Here is a 20870-nt window from a genome sequence, read left to right on the forward strand (position 1 = left end):
GATTATAACCCTACTTTTTGGATGTCAAATTACCATCTACCCATCTTCATACTTCTGCGAAAAAAAAGCTCCCACTTTTCTTGTGCTTGGCGCCATCTTTCTTCTGCATCATCTCGCACAATCTGAGCAACTCCTGAAATTTGTAATCCCGCCGCCGAAATTCTTAAAACATAATTGAATTCGCCCTCAATTATTTGTGCGTCTTGTAAGTTGGTTGTGCTCCAGAGCTTCAACCTCCGGTTGAAGGAACATTTTGGGGATAATTTCGCAACCAGGCGTACCTTTCGTGAGGTTGAAATCGCCGACTGCTGTGGTGTCTATTCCTGCCGATGAGCTGTCGTGTTCTTGGAGATTGGAGAAGATGGGAGGGCAAAATTGGTAGAATTTGGTGAAAACAAATTTCAGACTTTTGGAGAAAAAGTTATACCACCTAAAACCCCATATAATGATTTACGAGGAAGGCCGAAAATTATCTGAGTTTGTGTGAAACCCGACATTTTTATTCCGGGTCTACCGATAATTTTTAGATGTACCAAGCATTGGAGAAGGAGAATGAGCAGTGGATTTTTCCCCCTTTTCTGACTTTATAATGAGCAGTGGATTATAGTTAATCAAGGTACGCCACAATATTGCACATAACACACATGAATTTTTATGCAGGAAATAATATATTTAGCATTAAATCTGAGGATTTTGCAAAATAGAACACTGAAATTAGAAGGGAAGAAAATGTATTCAAAATTTTACGTCCTTTGAGAGTAGGTTTGAACTTTCCATTTTTCGCAACGATGCTCTTTGATAAAAAAAATGTTGTTTTGGATAAAATGGCACCATAATATTTTGATTGTTGATTAGAATAACATTGATTTAATTGAAATGATTTAGTTTTGTGCATCGCCAGTCTCGATTTTGACCAGTGTAGAAATTACTAGTACTCCTACTATAATTTTATATTCCAATTTCAAAATTTATGAGATCTATCATTAATTAATAAAAAAATTATGATTTAAATGATAATCCTCCCTACGCCTACCAAGTTACTTAGTTAATGCATGCACCTTTTTTTAAAATTTTGTATATATTTGAAACATTACAATAATTTCACAATCTTTCAATTTATCATCACTCCATATCTTTTTGGGCTTGGGCCAATCGATGCATTTCTAACGTAAGCAGCCCATATTCTCAGACAACGACACCGTTTTGTCTTGATCAATTTTTCAAAATCCCAAAATTCCCAATCACTATTCAACCCCCAAAAAACCCTATCCTTGTCTCTTGCCCCCCTCTTCCCCGCCGGAGATTCAATTCTCCCGGAATTCACTCTCGGATATGCATGATTCCGTGATGTTTCGATGTGTATAATCCGCTTGTACTGTTAGAAATTCCTTCTTCGCATCTGTGGATTTTGATTTTGTAATTCTTTGGTAGTTTCTCGAATTGTGATTTGAATGTATTAGTTCTTCATTTTTTGTATTTGTTTTGAGTACTGTGTGGCTCTAGTGTTGGAAATGACAAAGAGTGTTGTAGAGCTAGGACTGTTTTAATCGTTGATGGAAATGGAGAGCACACGCAGATCGTTTGATAGATCTCTCTCGAAAGAACCGGGACCGAAGAAACCTAGGCTCACAGAGGATCCTTCCGCGGCGGATCGAATCGCCAATGGCCGTGCCGGATTTGTGCAACGTCCAGCTGTTTCGAACCCTGCCGTCGGAGGAGGCCCGAGGACTCAGAGGGACCGCGATTCTGTCCGGGGCCCCTTTCAACACCAGCCAGCGGCGCAGTTGCACCAGGAACTGGTGTCTCAGTACAACACTGCGTTGGCTGAGCTGACTTTCAATTCCAAGCCCATAATAACCAACCTGACAATTATTGCCGGAGAGAGTTTGCCTGCGGCGAAGGCCATTGCAGCAGTTATCTGCAACAATATTATTGAGGTGACTCTGAATTTTTAAGTTTTTTTTGTTTCTGGTTGTATTTACTATTTAGTGATGTCTGATGCTCGAATTGTAAGTTCGCCTAGTTGTAATTTAGTTGCTGTTAATGGAAAGTGGCATGGTGTGTAGTGAAATACTACTACATAGTTTTAATTTGCGGAAAGTTTTGTATTTGCAACGAATTTCACCCATTTTTTTACATCTTAATGTGAATTCCATCACATCCACATGATTTATGGATATGGGATGATTTGATGCCATTTTTTGTGTTTATGTTTAATATGTGATCCCACAAATGGAATTATAGTTGCAATTGAAGGGGCATCCCACCCAGAAATGTAACCTTGTCCAGTGAGTCAGTGACTTTAGCTTTAATTTCATTTTTTTAGTAGTATGTTTTTTATTGGCAAGGAGATTTCTTGGTTTTTGTCATTCTAATTCTATTGTTGTTTCTTATGATAGCTGTTGGGTTATTTTCTTATTTTCTATCACTGCTTGGAGTTGGGGGTATCATTGTTTACACTACAAGCTGAAGTTCTTCCTCGTTGTATTAAATAATGATCTACATTGACTTTCTTTTCAATCACATAAGAATTTGTCATGCCTTGTTTTGTATTGGGCCTTTTTGCATTTAATTGTACATACTACCTCTTGGTACATGTGAGATGGATGAGCTATTTATCACATAGTTGTTTGTTGCCTCCATGTGATTACAATTCTCCATTTATCCGCGGGTACAAATCTTTTCTGAAGACATGCCATTGGGATGACTGCTTGAAGCCAAAGGAACTGTAATTTATTTATTATTCATTTGTGTTGAATAAGTATGGTGCTCTATTGTTATTGATCGTATGGCATTTGTTAGCAATGACTTCCAAGTCATGTACAATCATTGTCATTTTTCTAAACTAAGTTTCCAACTTTTACTGTTCGGCACTTCTAAATTGAATCTGTTATACTCATTTCAATTGCTCTCATTATTGGGTATTTTTCATAGCCTACTAGCTGTTGTCACATGTGAAACTTGATTTCCTACCAACTAAATCTACCTTGTTTAGGGACTAGGGTTACAAAAGACTATGAAGTTAAAATTTATGTTTCTGGAGACATCCACATGACTTCGAATATGAAATGGGCTCTATACGAGCTTATTTTCAATTCCAGTCTGGAGAATCATGTATTAAAATATGGGCTGTTTTCTGTCTTTAGGTCAATTTAGAGCTTTCAACGATAATAATCTGGCTCTTATTGCATATCATCGCACATTTTTTTCTGTGGTACATGCTTTATGTCTGATGTTATTCAGTAATTACATTATCTTTTAATTTGTACTTAGGATATTGTGCCTGATCTCTGATCATGTGCAGGTTCCTAGCGAGCAAAAACTGCCATCTCTGTATCTACTAGACAGTATTGTGAAAAATATTGGGAGAGATTACATAAAACACTTCGCTTCCAGATTACCAGAGGTCTGATTTTGTGATCTCTTTTCTTGCTTATCATCACTTGGGACAGATTCTCATTGTGTAGTTTTTCAGTTTACAGTTGCTTTAAATTATACTCTTTCTGTCCCACTCAAGATGTCCACATTCTTGAGTGGCACGGGATTTTAGGAGTTGTTAGGTGGAGTAAGTAGAGAGAAAAATCTAGTTGAATATTTTAATGAGGGGGAGAGGAGAGAGGAATTCATTTCCAAATATACAAAGTGGACATCTTGAGTGAGACAAACTAAAAAGGAAAGATGGACATCTTGAGTGGGACGGAGGGAGTACTATCAATTTAGTTTCAAATTAATGGAAACAGATATGGGTAGACACCCCTTCTCTATTGTACCTCAATTTGTCCTTGCCCTATTGTGGTTAGTTGAGGGCTTTCTGAATGCCTCCTTGTTTTCATTTCCATGATTCCATCAATATTTTTATATAGTTATTCCTTTTGGGTTAATTTTCAGGTCTTCTGTAAGGCATATAGACAGGTCGATCCTTCAATACACCAAGGTATGCGGCACCTCTTTGGCACCTGGAAGGGAGTCTTCCCTCCACAGTCACTTCAGCTGATTGAGAGGGAGCTTGGATTCACCTCTGCAGCTACTGTTTCAGCAGCTCCTAGAACTGAATCACAAGCTCAACGTCCTGCACATAGCATTCATGTAAACCCTAAGTATTTGGAGGCAAGGCAGCGACTGCAAACCAGCAGGGTATGAGCCCTGCGTCATTGCAGACATCTTCATTAATAGTTGTACATCCATGATGTTTTTTCTTCGTTGCTTTATCTGACATAGATGCCTACTTGATCGTACAGTCTATCGAGAAACATCAAAGAGATCAAGTAAGTGATACAGTTCGTGAGAAAAGTTCTGGTGTACCATTTGCGGATTCTGATTATGGTTCTGGTGTCTTGGGGCATTCGGGCTTGGGAAGTGGAAGGATCACAGAGCACCTTAAAGAGCCTGGATATGACAGGACCTGGGATGAGTCAGGCAGTGATATGATTGGGATGCCACATCAAAAGAATGGTTTTGGCCTGAAGCATGGATCAGAAAGCTATGTTACCCATGAGCCAGCAAATTTTGACTTAGATCTACAGCACAAGAAAAATATATCCAGTAGGAACACAAATGGGATGAGGGATAACTGGAAAGACTCTGAGGAGGAGGAGTATACCTGGAGCGAGATGAACTCTAGACCCACTGTAGCTGATGCTCCAACTAAAAATCAATGGGCACCAGCCAATTACGATAGATTGGTGAGTCTAGTGAAGAGTCAGTGGATTGCTCTAGACATAATATGATAGTCTGTTACCTGTTTGGTTTGTCACTTCTTTATCCGTTATATTTATAGCTATACCATGAAGTATCTTTTTGCTGCATTGCACACCAAATGTTTATTCTCATAATATCCTCTTTGGTCAAATTAGATTCAGCTTATTTATGTTATGCATAATATCATTATATAACAAAAAAGGAGCCACTTGAGTGCTAATAAGCTGTGTTGGCCCAGTACGCTTGTCCATTGGCTAAAAGCAAACTTCTTGCTGATAAATCCTATCATCTGTGTGTTAATGTAGGCAAAGTTCTTTATTCATCTATGTATGCCACACCTTATAGAATGCTTCACTACCTTACTACACGGTCATTAGGACTAAAGGGAAAATATGAAAGACAATAAGACATTGCAATTGTTTCTTCTTGGTTACTCAACGCTCTAGTCATTTGGACTTGATCATTGAACTAGTACAGAACCTATGATCTGATTTTTTGTGATTTGAAGCCAGCAACTTTGATCTTATTTTTTGTTACTGGAATAACTTATTTCCTCAAATTGTTTATCATGGAATTTTGTAATATCCATAGCTATGCCCTACCTAATTAAAGCACAAACTTTGTGACGCCGAAAATTCCATATGAACCTATGAAGACCTATACCTCTAAGATGTCTGTTGTATAATTATAATTAGGAGACTTTTGGTAGTGAAAGCTGACAAAACATGCCATTTAACATCACAAACTTCTTTGGCAGTTCTTGAAACTTTTAAGTACTTACCCGAATGCTTTATTAATTTGTTATCTGCTTTATGTTTGCATTTGGTACTCTCGGTTGATTTGTTCCACTTCTTTGAGGACCATATTCTATTTGCACTAAGTGATAACGTTTATACCCCTTGTGCAGGATTTTGAAAGCCGTCTCTCAGGGCATCAAAATATACATGATATTGGATCAAGGGATGATGATGAAGTCTCAGTTGATTCCATTTCCATTGATCGCAGTCAAGTGGCATCTGGGCCTCAAATGTCATTGTGGTCACAAAAGCTGCACCCACCAGAAGAAAGCATGCATTTAGGAACTGGTAAAACCTTATCAGTTCAGTCTGAGGGATATCCAACTCGGTTGAAGAGCTCCCAAAGTACATTGGGCAAGACCCATTCTCTGTCACAGCTCAGTCAAACTCATATTGGAACCCCAAGCTTTAAGTTCCCAATGAACGAAGCACCTTTATCTAAAGCTTCTATGAGTCAAGAGCGACAGACTCTTGCCCCTTCATCCTCAGCACGATCATTAGTGCATCAACGTCCTCCCTCATCCTCTGTTTCTTCACACAGTCAGAATCATTTTTTAAATAATTTCGCTGACCATGACCCCACTGCTACAGGCCCTCCTACAGATCCTAGAAGGCGTCCAGGGCAAAAGAACACGAACTATCATGACCAAGTTCCAGAGGATCCTCCTATGCCAACCCGAGAAGTTTATCAGGCCAGCACACAGAAGCCGCATCCTGCAAGTTTACGGTCTACACCTGCTTTGGCCACTCAACAGAGGAAAAACACTCCCGCTTCTCTACGAAGAAGTATTGAAGTCTCCCAATCAGAGTCTTCTGCGCCAGAACACCGCATGCTACCGTTACATAATTCAGGCTCTGAAACGATGGGGAATTCATCTTCTGACCAATCAAATCCTTTTACTGTTGATTCCCCTGGAAAATCCATTACTAGTTCAATAACAGGTAGCTTAAATGACCCTAGTAGGCCTGGTTCATCTCGAAATATTTTACACGGAACTGTAGTACCCCCTGCACTTTCTCAGAAGAAGGCAGAAAGGCCACACTTGCCAACTGTGCTGCCTTCTTCATTAGCAAGTATTGGTTCAGAGAAGATGCCAAGTGCAGTTAACTCCACCTCTAATCCTTTTTCCAGCCTCTTAAGCTCATTGGTTGCAAAAGGCCTGATATCATCTTCGAAGTCTGATCCTGTGCCGTCCATCTCACCTAATCCTGATCAACCTATGGATGATGTCCCTGAGGCTGCAAGTACTAGTTCAGCTCCAGTATCTTCTGTTCCAGTCACCTTGTCAAAACCTATTGTGTCTGCTAGAGATGAGCCATATTCATCAGAGTCTACTCTCAAGGCTTCTGACAGATTGTCCCCCCCAACAGAAAAGATAAAACATCTTATTGGTTTTGAGTTCAAACCAGATGTAGTCCGTAAGTTCCATCCAGATGTGATTAGTGACCTTCTTTGTGACCTTCCACATCTTTGCACCATATGTGGTTGTAAACTTAAATTTCAAGAACAGCTTGACAGACACATGGAATGGCATGCATCAAGGGTTCCTGAGGATGATCCCATGAGCAAGATGTCAAGGAGTTGGTACACAAATGTAGTTGATTGGGTTGCAGAAGTTGGTAGTCCTCATCTTGATAGTAGTCCTTTGGACATAGGAGGTTCAGGTGATATACTGGAAAGTAATGAGCCGTTGGTCCCCGCAGATGAGAGTCAATGTGCATGTATATTGTGTGGTGAGCTGTTTGAAGACTTCTACAACCAAGAAAAAGGCGAATGGATGTTTAAAGGAGCACTTTACTTGACCATCCCATCCTCGAATGAAGGACTTGGAGCAACAAGTGATGGTTTGATTCTTAGTCCGATAGTCCATTCTGACTGTATATCAGAAGACACTATGAATGACTTGGGGCTAGCTTATGACATCAAAATGGTGAGTAATTAATATCTTTGTGCCACTGGAATCCATATTAGAACGGAAGATCATATTTTAAGTTTCATGAGAATTTATTTTTGCTTACAAGATTCATCCAATCATGTACATATAGATAGTTACTTAAACTCGCCTCCAAGTACAACACATCCACTGAAGCTGGGGTGAATAAAGTCAAAATTGAAGAAGGCCAACGCGGTATAGTAGTTCATATGTGAACAACTTTTGTTCCTGGTAACTGTTGCAATGTTCTATGAGATCAGGTTTATGGGTATTGGTTACATCTATACTTTTATTGATAGTTAACTTGGTTCCAAGTACAATATTCACTGAAACTGTGCCAATCAAATAAATCGATGCTGATTTCTGCCAATTTTACTGTAGTTTATATGTGAACATCTTTCATATAGGCATGTAATGCAGTGTCATATTAGGTTTATGGTTCCAACTAAATTCATATTGACTGTTAGAGTAACAAACTTGGTTAGTTTTTTTCAATTGGTTTTCTTTTTTTTTCTTGAAGTTGGGGCTGTGAAGAGTGATTAGAAGTGATATTTTTTGTGGCCTCTTGAAGTACTATTACACGTGAGTTTATAATGGAACATAATCAAGTGGATTTGATTATGCATACTGAGCTTAGAAGTGATAGCTCTAATGAGATGATAGTTGTATAGGGGAATCTTTAGAATAGGGAATAATCATAAGAAGGTACAGTTTGTCAAGATTAGTGAAGTTTTTATTACACTGATAATTACCTTTTTCCCATTCTTTGTCAATATCCTTCATCCAAACAGTATAATTTTTGTTGATGACTATTAATCTTGGCTCAATTTGTAGGAAAAGGCATAGCATATCAAGGAGGGAGTAGATTTAATGATGCTCGCTCACAGTCAATGCCTATAGCGCATAGCATGGAATGAACAGAAATTTTGCATTTACATTGAGCTTATAGTTAATGATCATAGCTTATGGCTATGCCCAGTGTAAGCTGTTGCCTCTTGTTCTATCTTTGAACCTTCTTGAGCTTAACCTTTTCCACCCTTGGACGAAATTATAGAGATGAATAGCTGGTTCTTACTTGTCGATTTTAAGTATGTTAGCTCATCAATAGCATTACTCATTGACTCTGCTCTGTGACAAATGATCACAGATTATGCGATTTAGATACAAAAATGGCAGTGTTTATAATCATTGAAGTGGTAAATTTGACTGCACTTTGTTAGGGCTTGGACTTGCTGCTGAAGGTATCGTGCCAGCATTGCTTTCCTTATCATGTTCCTGATCTCTTATAGGATGAGAGCAAATGCTAATGTTAGTCTTCCGGCAGGATGTCTGACATGCCCTTGATCAGTATGTGGTTATACCCCTTCAACAGGCGTAACGAGGCCGGTTCATGGCTTGTTATATGTATCTTGTAACAGGTAAAATGAAATCCTCATTTTGTAGAGACCTTTTTTTTTGTTTCTCCCTAAGGTTGTATGATGAAAACCGGCCTCTTTACTAAATGAGAATGTTCCTACGAGAACTTGTGAACTCAGGCTTCTGTTTCTTTCGATTGTCGTTCAGTGTATGTATCTTTCAATTATTGGGATTCTTAGTTTTGTGTATGCTATTGTTATTGCTACTTTCATTTTCACTGTTCTTTTTCTTTCTCGTGCATGTTTAGTGTCTGCAAACTCATATTCAACTTTTTATGAGTTCAAACGAAAAAAAAAAATCAGTGCATGTAAAGACAAAATCAAATGTTTTATCCAAAAACAAAGTAGAAATAAGAAAATGAAAGCGAAGGAACAATAAATGTCTTTTGATTTTTAAAGAATTACAATAACTTGATTAATTAAGCCAGTTTGGGACACAAACATATTACATGTGTCAATATAATTTTAAATCATGTACTACTATTTATCACACAGCCACACATGCAGATCCTATGTTTGAGATGACCAAACAAAAGTTGATTCAACTAACTCCACATTATTTTTGTTTTATGGTTTCTTTCCCTTAACTTGACACCAACCACTTGTCTCTCTATCTATAGATTCTATACATATATATCAAACTCCTTCTCCCAATCTCTACATCTTTCTATCTATTGAAATTCTCATACATTTTCGATAATCATGTCTTGCTATAGAGGAAAATTTGCCGGTAAATATATCTGTTTATTTTTTTTCATTTAGAACTAGAATACATATCCGTATTGACATGATTCATCCAATTTTATTTTTCAAAAAATGTCTCAATTTTGGTGTGGTAGATGAGTTGATCAAGAATGCTGCATACATCGGTACGCCGGGGAAGGGCATCCTCGCCGCGGACGAGTCCACCGGCACAATCGGGAAGCGTTTCGAAAGCATCAAAGTCGAGAACACCGAGGCTAACAGGAGGGCACTGCGTGAGCTTCTTTTCACCGCCCCCGGCATTCTCCCATTCCTCAGCGGAGTCATCCTCTTTGAGGAGACTCTCTATCAAAAAACTGCTTCTGGTATGTTTTTCAACTCGTTGCTTACTTTGATGGATGTAAGACGAAGAACAAAAATAAAATTAATTTAGAGCACGGATCTTAATACGCAGTTAGTAAAATAAAAGAGATATTAAAAAAGAGGCGAAATAGTGTAAGAAGAATGTGATGTGACTTTCCTAAATTAGAATTGCATATGAAGATCCATATAAAGCCCACAAGATCTTAGTTTCTATATTTGAATTGCTTGTGGGGTCTAAGATCTGATGTTTCTAAAATATAATTGCATATAAAGATCCATATAAGGTCCATAAAATCTTAGTTTCTTAAATTAGAATTGCATAATCGTAGGGTCCATGTAAGGTCTGAGTTACCAATTGCTAATGATAGTCTTATATGTTGTTCAATAATTTACTAAATTAGAATTTTACTCCCTCCATCCAAAAAAAAATTAGACTAAATTAAATGACATGGATTATCTTTAAGAGAAGGCCCTTGATAAATTTGATATTTACAGGAATGTTAAGAAAAGGGACAAAAATGAAAATATTACTCCATTATTTTTATGGGACGAATGAAGTATTATCTTTTAATATTAGACTGAGCGATGGATAACCTAAGGCCCCTGATAAATTTGATATTTACAGGGAAGCCCTTTGTCGACGTGATGAAGGAAGGAGGCGTCCTCCCAGGCATCAAGGTCGACAAGGGCACGGTGGAGCTCGCCGGCACTGACGGCGAGACCACCACCCAGGGCCTGGACGACCTGGCGAAGCGGTGCCAGCAGTACTACACTGCTGGCGCCCGCTTCGCCAAGTGGCGCGCGGTCCTCAAGATCGGGGCCAACCTTCCGTCCCAGCTGGCGATCAACGAGAACGCCAACGGCCTCGCCCGCTACGCCATCATCTGCCAGGAGAACGGGCTCGTCCCGATCGTCGAGCCCGAGATCCTGGTGGACGGGCCCCACTCCATCGAGCGGTGCGCGGACGTGACGGAGCGCGTGCTGGCCGCGTGCTACAAGGCGCTCAACGAGCACCACGTGCTCCTGGAGGGGACGCTCCTCAAGCCCAACATGGTGACCCCGGGCTCGGACGCCCAGAAGGCCGCGCCCGAGGTGATCGCGGAGCACACCGTCCGGGCGCTGCAGCGGACGATGCCGCCCGCAGTGCCCGCGGTGGTGTTCCTGTCCGGGGGGCAGAGCGAGGAGGAGGCGACGGTGAATCTGAACGCGATGAACGCGATGAAGACGAAGAAGCCGTGGAGCCTGACGTTCTCGTACGGGAGGGCGCTGCAGCAGAGCACGCTCAAGGCGTGGGGAGGGAAGGTGGAGAATGTCAAGAAGGCGCAGGAGAATTTCCATGGCCGCTGCAAGGCTAACTCTGAGGCCACGCTCGGGACTTACAAAGGCGGCGCCGCCGGCAGCGAGGGCGCTTCCGAGAGCCTTCATGTTAAGGATTATAAGTATTAGGTGAAAATGCTTCATTTCTATTCCTTCATTGCTTAATTTCTTTGGTTTTTTTAAAGAATTTTCTAGGATTTTTAACGTTTAGTTCTAATAAAGTTTGAGCTATATAATTATTTATGTAAATATTTGAAAATTTACAGTTTGGTTTCCAAACTAGTACTATGTATTTACCTTTTAACAATGTTATGTTGTGTTATTAGTGTAACGTCTGTCTAGACCTTATATATTTTATATAAATTTAAATTTGTATATTTGATAATGATAATGATTTTATTAAATGATAATTTCTCCGTTTCTTGAAAATAAACTAATTTTGAAAGGCATGAGTTTTAATACTTATTTGGTAAAGTAAGACAAATAGAATGAAAAAAAAAATGATTAGGATATTGTTAGTGAAGAATGAGTTTTCACTTTTCACATTTAGAATTGGTTTAATTTTAACGGACAGTCCACAACTATAAAACAAGTTTACTTGTAAGTTTTAAGTGACATAGAGAATATAGATATATGGTATAACCTTAAAACAATAATAAAGAATTAGATTTTTAGTCCTTGGATATTTCAAGACTCAAAATTTGTTCATCTTTTATTTTATTTTTGTGCATTTAAACTGAATGACTTTGAGCTAAATGTCATTTGTTATAAATTAAATCAATAATGCTTTATAATGTTTTGACCTTTGAAATGATTATCTATTAACAAAAACAGTTTTAATTAATAAATTTTCAGCTAAAATAATATTTTTATAAAATTTTCAAAAACTTCCCTTTTATATATATAAATATGAATAAAATTAAATAGTAGTACAAAGTTATCAAAATGGCTTCAATTCATACCACCTCAAATTCTTTAACCAAAATTCATATAACTATTTACTTATTTATTCTTAAATGCAGTGACACAAGGCTGACGATAAAGTGACAAGTAAACAGCAATTAGAGAATCTATTTATTTATTAATGTAGTAAAAAATAAGAAAAAATAAATGCTGACAAAAACTTCCAAATTGGGATTATGTGAAGTGTGTGTTCTAGGAAAGGGGGCGACAGAGATGTCAGTAAATAGTCAAATCAAAACAAGTGATTACGCAACATCAGTGTTTAATGTTTCAAGTTATCAGCTTCAGTTATCTCTGCTGCTTCATAAATTGCTACTCCAATTTTAAACATCATGATATGATTATTCATCAAAAAGCGCTCATCACTCACTGACAACTTCTCTCCCCCTCTTTGCCTTTCCTATGCTCCTCCTCATTTAACTCGCAAACTGCAGTTTTGGCTTATCTCAATCTTTACTTATTTTCCAATTTTCACTTATTCTTCACTAGCTAATATATTGCTCCCTCTAATTATAGATTGCAGTATTTTTTAAATGTGGAAACGATACATTCTCTACTTTACAACACTCACAAAATCTATTGTTTGGTCACTATATTGGGACAAAATATAGAGTAATATGGTATATTATAAAGATTTAGTTTTTAGTTTTTATTTACTTTTGAATAATTCAAGTGTTAATTAAGTTTTACTTTTATATGTAGCTTGACAAGATATGAAAATTCCTTTAACTTCGTTAGAAGTTTCAAAAATGAGAGCAAATATTTTCTCTCATCTTCTACTTTGGATCCTATAAGAAGAGAAGAAATGAATCAAAAGAAGGAAATGAGAGTAGGAAGTTATTGAGGTTATTGCATTCAAAACAAAAATGTAGTGGAATAGTTTTACATAATTAGAAAGGAAATAATTGGATGAGAAACTACAGGTAAAATTTACACTTCTCAAAGTGAGATCTTCTATTTCAAAAATGTACTAGTAGTATTTATTTTTTGATCTCCTATCTTCACATGCCAATGTGTGTTTGTCACAACCAAAATTACATCCAACCCACATTAAGAAAAAAGTTAGGATAGTACAATCAATTACAATGTCATAACATTGAGTGCATTAGTATCAATTATAACTATAAATCTCAATAGTTTGGTGTTGGTTGGACTGGTTGCCCGATTGTCTTGTTTGTGATTGCGTGCGATTATACTTTGGTGTTAGGGCATGTTCTTTTTACTAGTATATCATTTTCTTCGTCTTGACCGTTATAGTTGTATCTACTGAGGGTTTTGATTCCGAATTTGAGCATTTAGTACTCAAAACAAGAATACAAGGGCTAGTATATAATAAAACCATATATCCAATCACTCACATAATAATAGTAATCAAGTTATTGCAGCATTAGGTTACAATTACAAGTCTTAGAATTCATAAAAGTAGCTCCAACAAGCTAATAGTACAACAAGAAACACATTCACACACATTGATCACAAATCCATCCATCCATTCCTCCTCATCTCCTTCACAATCTCTGATAAGAATCCCCAATCAAGTACCTAAACAGGCCATCATTCGCACCCGATCCACCGCCATTCAGCTGAAAAGGCGGGGGAGGGGGCGGTTGAGGCCCCCTCTCGAAAAGGCCATTGAACGCCTCCATAAGCGCAGCATCGCGCGCCTCAATCCACGCCTTCTCGGCCGCCCACATCTTATGCTCCCCATCAATCCTGGCAGCATCCTGCCGCCGCCACTGATCCTCCCTCGCCATCCGCTCCTCCTCCTTCCCCTCGATCGCCCTCGTCATCCTCTCCATCCACGCGTCCTGCTTCTCCGCCATCGCGCTCATCTTCTCCTCAATCGAAGCCTTCAAACGCCTCATCTTCCCCCTCCTCTTCCCCATCCTCGCATCCTCCTCTTCCAACGCGGCGTTGGAATCGGTGCAGTGGGAAGAGGTGGTGTCGCAATCGCATGAGTCCTTCGATACCGGATAGTAGGGTTCTTGATTGTTGTTGCAGTTGGGGAAATTGTAGGGATAATTGGTCGAGGAGGAATTGGTGGTGTCGCCGCCGTAGAGGGCTTCCAGCTGGCGGAAGAAGCGGTAGTGTTTGCCGTCTTGGCGGCCGGCTTTGCCGTCTTTGGTCTTCTTGTAGTATTTGTAGAGATTCTCGAATTTTTCTCTGCATTTCTTGCCGCTCCTTTGGTATCCATACTCTTGCGACATAATCCTGTGATAAAAACCAAAAAAAACAGAATCTTTGTTCAAAGGGAACCCTAGCTACATTTCTTTCTCTTTTTCCCCCTTTTTCCTGTTTCATTTTGTCATGTGATAATGATGTTTCAGATTCCATTTGGGTTTCGATCTGTTTCAATTGAATTTTTTTTTGCAAATTTTCATTTTAAATTTCAAATTTCAGGGAATTTACATATCAAGATATTAAGGTTGAAAAGATTGGGGTTTTGACAAGTTTTCCCCAAAAATCAGACAATCTTTGGTTGTGAGATTATTAGTTTACCTTATGAGAATCTAAGCAAAATTTCATCTTTCTAATTGAAGATTGAATTAAGGAAGTACAAGTAAGTATTAACTACTAACAAAACCCTACAAAAAATAAAAAAATCACACATGTTTTGAGGGTTCTTGATCTTGAAGAGAACAATTATATCTCAGTCCAATTTAAGGAAGCATAAATTTTGTAACTATAATTCTATAAATTAGTGTGACAAATTGAAAAAAAATACATACCTAGAGACCTCATCCCACAAGGGGATTTTCTGATTGGCCTCTCTGAACTTAGGATCAAGTCTTGATCTGATCTCAAGGAGCGTCAGCGTCTCCTGCCTCGGCCACCGACCGGCTCCGCTGTCGAAGCCGGCCGCAGCAGCTGAGGGAGCTGCGGCAGCGGCATCCGGAGGCGGACGGAAGATGAGCATGTCGAAGGGATAGGAGGGGCGGTGGCAGGAGAGCAAGTCCGGCGGCTGAGAAATGGCCGGAAAGACAGGCCGGCCGACGCCGTCGATGTAGTCCCTTAGATCTCCCATCCCATATTGATCTTCCATTTTTTAGGGGTTTGGAGAGAGAGAGAGATATGGAGATATGATATGTAGCGGTGGAAACGGATCGTGTTGATGCATTAATGAAATGGTTTTCAATTCAAGTTGTGGTGGGACAATGGCCCCATCTCTCTCTCTCTCTCTAGCTTGCTAGGGTTTGTATACAGTATCGAAGACGTATGAAATACTCCCTCCGTCCCTTTGAAGATGGTCTCTTTTCCTTTTTGATATGAGATTTTATGTAACGTTGTTTCTCTTTAGCTAGGGTTTGTGTACAATATCGAAGACGTATGAGATACTCTCGTCCCATGGAAAATAGCACTTTTCTTTTTTAGCATATGATTTTTATGCAATATTGTTTTATAAAGTAGGAAAGAGCATATAGTAAAAATCATTCTTCTGTCCCAGAATAGGAGTCCATAGTTAACTCCACACGGGTTGTAAGAAATGTATGAAATATGGTGTAAAAAAGTTAGTGGAATATGAATCTCATTTTTATAGGCTATTTTTAATTTTATAGTAAAATGTGTGCATAATGAGTGGTAGAATGGGAGCCCACTTCTATTTATTGTAAAAATGAAGGGGACTCTTATTGTGAGACGGACCAAATGGAAAAAGAGACTCTTATAGCAGGTCAGAGATAGTAGTATTTTCTTTTTTCGAAGGGCAAATAGACAAATAAATCACGAAAGATGGTCAAACTTTAGTCCGTCCCACGCTTTTCGAAATCTGAAAATTACATCACGAAACAGTAAAATTCTCACCCGTCTATTTTCTGGCGAAATAATCTCTTATTTCACCGAAATCTAGGTCATCTTCATCTCAACATACAGAAAAAAAAGGAAAGTAGACCCTCTTCAATTGGACAGAAATGATGGAGTACAATTGAAATAGGGGTTTTGTAATGTAGAGCAATAAATTAAGTGGAGTGATCACATGAATAAAGGGAAAGGTAACAAGGTGAAAATGGTGCAACCCCCTATCTGACTTCACCTTCTACACTTCACATCTCTCTCTCTTCTCTCTCTACAAGAAATAGCAATAGGTCTTGACAGTGGCTACACACAGAGAGAGGCGACTGTTTCTCTCACACATACTGACACACAGACAGAGGTAGCTAGTCTGTACTTGAAAGATAAACTCAATTCATCACTTACATACAAAATCTAAACACAATTGTTATGTATGTGTCCAAGATGAGGTGAGTTTTGTCTGTAATCTGAGTGGCATCATCACTAAACAAGGAATGATAGTTGTTAGTGTTGTAGTTTCCTACTTATTCTTTTTGTTCTTACTCCCACTTTTAATTAACCCCACTTTACTATTGCTTTTCTCATTTAGTAAATCTTGGTTGTAATTAACACGAGGCGCTCGAGGGTACGAACATCTTCACTTCATAATACTACTATTAACCTATTTTATTTTATTTTCTCATATATGTATGTAAATTATTTTTATAGTTGAGGAAGTTGAATTTGGAGCGAACACACTTTATAGGTCTAATTAAGATAGATATTAATTATTGGATTAAGATTTTGATAAATTAGCATCCCACGTTGTGGTGGTAGCTGGGGCAATAAGATTATCTTTTGTTTGGATAATCGAAATTGATTTATATTCCAGATTCGTTGTTTCCTTAGCTGTTATATACTTAATTAGTATTTTAATAATCAGGAACATGCAATTCATAAAGTTATAATTAAAGTCTAAAAAAGTCGAAAATTTTTAGCTTTTAAGTTGGCAAATTGTCATGTCATTGTATGCTCTGTCCCTAGTTCCAACACAATTACGTGATTAGTTAAGAGCTTATGCAACATAATTAGGGATATTATGTAGTGTGTAATGGTGTTTCAATTTAATCTCGATTCATATTATATATATATATGGTTATATTTGGGCGAGACAATACTCTTATATCGTGGAGTACTAATAATTAAGATCAATCTCGACCGTTGAATGTAAGGATAAACGACTAAGATTAAAGAAAACAGATAAAGCAAAGGGCCTGGCCATAATATCTCATTTAATTAGGGTAATTGAATATATATAATTACATTTTTATATGTCACACGTAATCTCACTACTCTCTCACACACGTGCACACAAACAAAATTTCATTAATAATAAAAGTATTTTGTCCATTAACTAATTATAAATAATTTTCATAAAAATAAGTAAATTTTCACATGTCTCAAATATGATCACGTTTTTATATGTCACAAAAATTAGTTACTTTAGTGCCAACTATAATACAATTCTTAACAAATTACTAGTACTACGTAATTTTTTGGTTTGGGGGCGCCATCCAATTAAGTTACAAAAGAAAATTAGACAATCTTATGAGTATCAACTGTTAAACGATGAAAAATTAAATTCGGATATTTTTATTAATTTTTCCATGGTTCGGATATTTAATTATAATTATATATAGTTTAAGACATTTAATTCTACAGATTTAATTTATAGTTCAGGACTTCGATCAGATATTTATAGTTTTTCCTATTTTCCCATTTCTGTAATTTGTATGTAATAAATATAAATCATATATATTGTTTTGTAATTCTGACAAAACTTATTATTGATTTGTTTCCTCAATTTTATGTATTATTGCAAGATTATATTTTTTCTATTTTTTTGCTTTTTACTTATAATCTGATCTGTTGATTCTACCCTGTAATGAATCAATCTAAACATAAAACTAAATAATTCAGATAATTAACTTGAAGTTATATATTCTTTAATCTGATCATTCACCAAATAAAAAATAAGTATAAATAACGACTTTTTTTTGTTTCTAAATTTTAAATTAAAGTATTTCATTCGAATTTGAATATTTTCTTCTTGGTGAATAAAAAAGGGAACTCATGAATGTTCGTAAATGAGGATTTCTATACATGGAAACTTGAAAGTATGATTTACCCCTAGACCTAGTAGCTTACTCTAGCTTTCTTCTTCTCTTTCTTGTATCCTTCTTTTTTCTTTCCTGAGAATTGAGAAAGATGGGCCACACCAATAACCGAGCTAGCTAGTTGCTAGCTATCTTAGAGCCATTCATAAATTCAATGAAGTTATTCTTTTAAAATTAAAATAAAATACTAGTACTACTATAACACTTCAGTTCGTGCACCATTAGATGTCACGTTCTGTTATTGTGACTCGTTCCTTTATACTCTCGTTCGTGTACTATCAGATGTCACATTTTGCTATTGTGAATCGCTTGATACTACACGAATAATTTTGATTTCTTGCATTAGCAGCATGTCCAGTCTTGAGATTTTATGATCCCATTCTTTCTCTCTTGGTTGAAATGATTTCTTGGCACTAAAACCTTTTTTTTCTTATTTTTGTTCCTATTTTCCCTTTCTATATACGTTCAATCTCTCTCTCAAAGTAAGTACTATCACTTTTTCACTCGTTCAATTTCTATAAGATGTTCTTACCCCCTTAAAGAAGTCGTCATTTCACTATCAAACAACATGACATCTTTAAGATGTGCAAATGATTTAGAAATAGCATTCATCATGTTCATTTGGTGGACATTTTTGACAGTGACATCGTTGTCTTCAAATCCTCATGTGCCATGTAGAATTGTATGAGCCGATCCTCCAACTACTAAGGATAACAATGCTCATTTTATTTTGAACTAAATTTATTGTCATACTTTACGATATCCAAAAAAAATACTCCCCATGTCCCATTAAATATGCAACGTTTGCTTTTGCACACTTGTTTTAGAAAAATTATAATAAATAACTAAAGTGATGAAAAAATAAAGTAATAGAAAGAATAATGTAGAGGAAAGTCCGATTTATAATATTCTTTTTTTTTTACTTTTTTTTCTTCAGTTTAATTATTTATTATCATTTTTACAAAATATGTGTGAAAAAACAAACGTTTTATATTTAATGGGACAAAGGAACGTTTTATATTTAATGGGACAAAGGAAGTATTTACTATGACACTTGAACTATATGATTATGGAATGGAGAAAATATTTACAAAGTTAAGATCGAAAACCTACAAAAAAATTAGACAAACCTATATTAGTACTCCTTGAATTTAACATTTTTACCACCAAATCATATTTCTACTTATTACTCATGTCTTGTCACGAACGTACAACCACTTATAGCGGCTACCAAGATTATTTATCAATCTTAAATCTCAAATAAATTGCATGATTTTACAGTTAGTAAATCAGTTAGATCGATGAGCTGTCAAATGCTATAAATCTTGTTTGTACGAACACTATTTGAGATATTACGATATTCTATTTCATTTCAAGTATTATGATTTTAAAAGAAATTATGATACTCTATGTATATGATTTTTTTCAAAGTGCAAATGAGTTATAGAAATCGAACTAGTGAACAAGTTCAAGGATGAGATGATAAATCTTACTACTACTAAAGTACTTATACTCAATGTTGCAAATATTGTAACGTTTTAAAAATCGTGAGAGAGTAAATCTAGGATTTATTCATTGATTGCACACATTCAATAAAACTTTGATGAAAATTGTTGGTAATATTGTAACTGTAAAAAATTAAAGATAGTGTAATTAATAATATAACTTTTACAAATCATGTGTAATTAATAGTAATAAATATTTGCAATACTTAATTATGTTTAAGTGATTGATCTTATAATTAATAATGATGTCTTATCCTTGTTCTTGTGGATGTGAGTTGTCACCCGAACAAAACTAATCATGCTACTTAAGAAAATAATCTAAATATTTTAGTAAAGTCTTCATAGGACCAAAGGGCAAAGTGGACACACTTTTTATGTGGACAAAGTCGCAACTGTTATTTGGTTATTATATATTGTGATATAGGGTGGTCCTATGCAATTTTAATAGTTTGGGTAAACCATCTTACTATTTGGGGTGACAAATATCTTATAGTAATATATAGGTTGTCCAACATTTTTATGTTTATGTGTGATTATAATAATGTATATTATCAATTTAATTTATGGGTTTGCTGGGTTATTTCATATGAAAATTAATAAGTAATAGTATCATGTCTTCAATGAATGCTCTACTGATTTTTCATTTATGTGTAGAGCAAAACCAATCTTACAAATTAATAAAAATTTGTCAATAAAATAAATGAGTATTAATTTTAGGCAATTTTATAGAAAAAGATAGTAAATTTTATGCTTTGAAATAATTAAAGTTGACCTATTTTATGATTATGTCGTAAGTACTTCATTATAAAGAATGTTTTGGGCCAAGTAGCCCGTTTCTAGAGGCTAGAAAGCAATGGGCTCTATCTCAAGCCCAATGAAACTTCTAAATCTAAATAAAAAGCCCAAATATAAATTAGTTAAATTTCAAATTTCCTTTTCAAATAAATCGAAGGTTTGAATCACCTCGGTCACAATTTGTAATTACATTTTCTTACTAATATTTTTCACAAATAACTAAGACTTTTGTCTACAACATTTTTTAATACAATAAGTATTAAAAATAACATAGGAACTAATTAAAAAACCTCATTTAATATTAAAAAAAAAATATTTATATATAAGTAAAATTTTATTTGCAATTCCACCTTACTACAAAAATCGTACCTATACCTTCTTCGAATATATTTATAGAATCTTTATATGCTAAAAATGGAATCCAAGCTAACGACTA

General features: G+C 36.4%; 3 protein-coding genes across 14 annotated transcripts; 2 read left to right on the forward strand and 1 right to left on the reverse strand.

Annotated features, from left to right (window-relative positions):
• Positions 1 to 1240: 1240 nt before the first annotated feature.
• LOC148930550 (polyadenylation and cleavage factor homolog 4-like) lies at positions 1241 to 9073 on the forward strand. 12 transcript variants are annotated; one of them, XR_016137258.1, is made up of 8 exons: positions 1241 to 1937; positions 3305 to 3406; positions 3889 to 4134; positions 4239 to 4682; positions 5606 to 7426; positions 7542 to 7624; positions 8264 to 8670; positions 8754 to 9073. XR_016137258.1 is itself a non-coding variant. In XM_089068972.1 (7 exons), the coding sequence occupies exons 1-7, from the start codon at positions 1554 to 1556 to the stop codon at positions 8760 to 8762; spliced, it is 3027 nt and encodes a 1008-aa protein (XP_088925098.1). In that variant the 5' UTR covers positions 1241 to 1553; the 3' UTR covers positions 8763 to 9073. The 12 variants fall into 12 exon arrangements, 4 of the variants coding, with proteins under 4 accessions (XP_088925098.1, XP_088925099.1, XP_088925097.1 ...); XR_016137254.1 differs by having other exon boundaries at positions 5606 to 8409; positions 8577 to 8670; XR_016137259.1 differs by having other exon boundaries at positions 5606 to 8409; positions 8650 to 8670.
• Positions 9074 to 9432: 359 nt separating this feature from the next.
• Positions 9433 to 11533, forward strand: LOC148930551 (fructose-bisphosphate aldolase 6, cytosolic-like). The gene is made up of 3 exons (XM_089068975.1): positions 9433 to 9574; positions 9684 to 9911; positions 10535 to 11533. Exons 1-3 carry the CDS (start codon positions 9547 to 9549, stop codon positions 11353 to 11355), a joined length of 1077 nt encoding a protein of 358 aa, XP_088925101.1. The 5' UTR covers positions 9433 to 9546; the 3' UTR covers positions 11356 to 11533.
• A 1986-nt stretch (positions 11534 to 13519) lies between these two features.
• LOC148930552 (trihelix transcription factor PTL-like) lies at positions 13520 to 15341 on the reverse strand. Its single transcript, XM_089067750.1, has 2 exons — positions 14919 to 15341; positions 13520 to 14400 (listed from the first exon to the last, which is right to left on the reverse strand). The coding sequence occupies exons 1-2, from the start codon at positions 15230 to 15232 to the stop codon at positions 13698 to 13700; spliced, it is 1017 nt and encodes a 338-aa protein (XP_088923876.1). The 5' UTR covers positions 15233 to 15341; the 3' UTR covers positions 13520 to 13697.
• Between the last annotated feature and the right edge of the window lie 5529 nt (positions 15342 to 20870).

The sequence above is a fragment of the Salvia hispanica genome, chromosome 3 (assembly GCF_029641045.1).
Source record: "Salvia hispanica isolate PSC_SH4W2 chromosome 3, Shi_PSC_v1, whole genome shotgun sequence".
NCBI lineage: Eukaryota > Viridiplantae > Streptophyta > Magnoliopsida > Lamiales > Lamiaceae > Salvia > Salvia hispanica.

Excerpts from the sequence above, each read along its gene's own strand:
- LOC148930551 (XM_089068975.1), top strand. The coding sequence starts at position 9,547 with ATGTCTTGCTATAGAGGAAAATTTGCCG. Across the intron at positions 9,575-9,683 it reads CTATAGAGGAAAATTTGCCG|ATGAGTTGATCAAGAATGCT; the intron begins GTAAATATATCT and ends TTGGTGTGGTAG. Across the intron at positions 9,912-10,534 it reads CTATCAAAAAACTGCTTCTG|GGAAGCCCTTTGTCGACGTG; the intron begins GTATGTTTTTCA and ends TGATATTTACAG.
- LOC148930550 (XM_089068971.1), top strand. The coding sequence starts at position 1,554 with ATGGAAATGGAGAGCACACGCAGATCGTTTGATAGATCTCTCTCGAAA. Across the intron at positions 3,407-3,888 it reads TCGCTTCCAGATTACCAGAG|GTCTTCTGTAAGGCATATAG; the intron begins GTCTGATTTTGT and ends GTTAATTTTCAG. Across the intron at positions 4,135-4,238 it reads AGCGACTGCAAACCAGCAGG|TCTATCGAGAAACATCAAAG; the intron begins GTATGAGCCCTG and ends TTGATCGTACAG.
- LOC148930552 (XM_089067750.1), bottom strand. The coding sequence starts at position 15,232 with ATGGAAGATCAATATGGGATGGGAGATCTAAGGGACTACATCGACGGC. Across the intron at positions 14,401-14,918 it reads TTGTGGGATGAGGTCTCTAG|GATTATGTCGCAAGAGTATG; the intron begins GTATGTATTTTT and ends TTTTTATCACAG.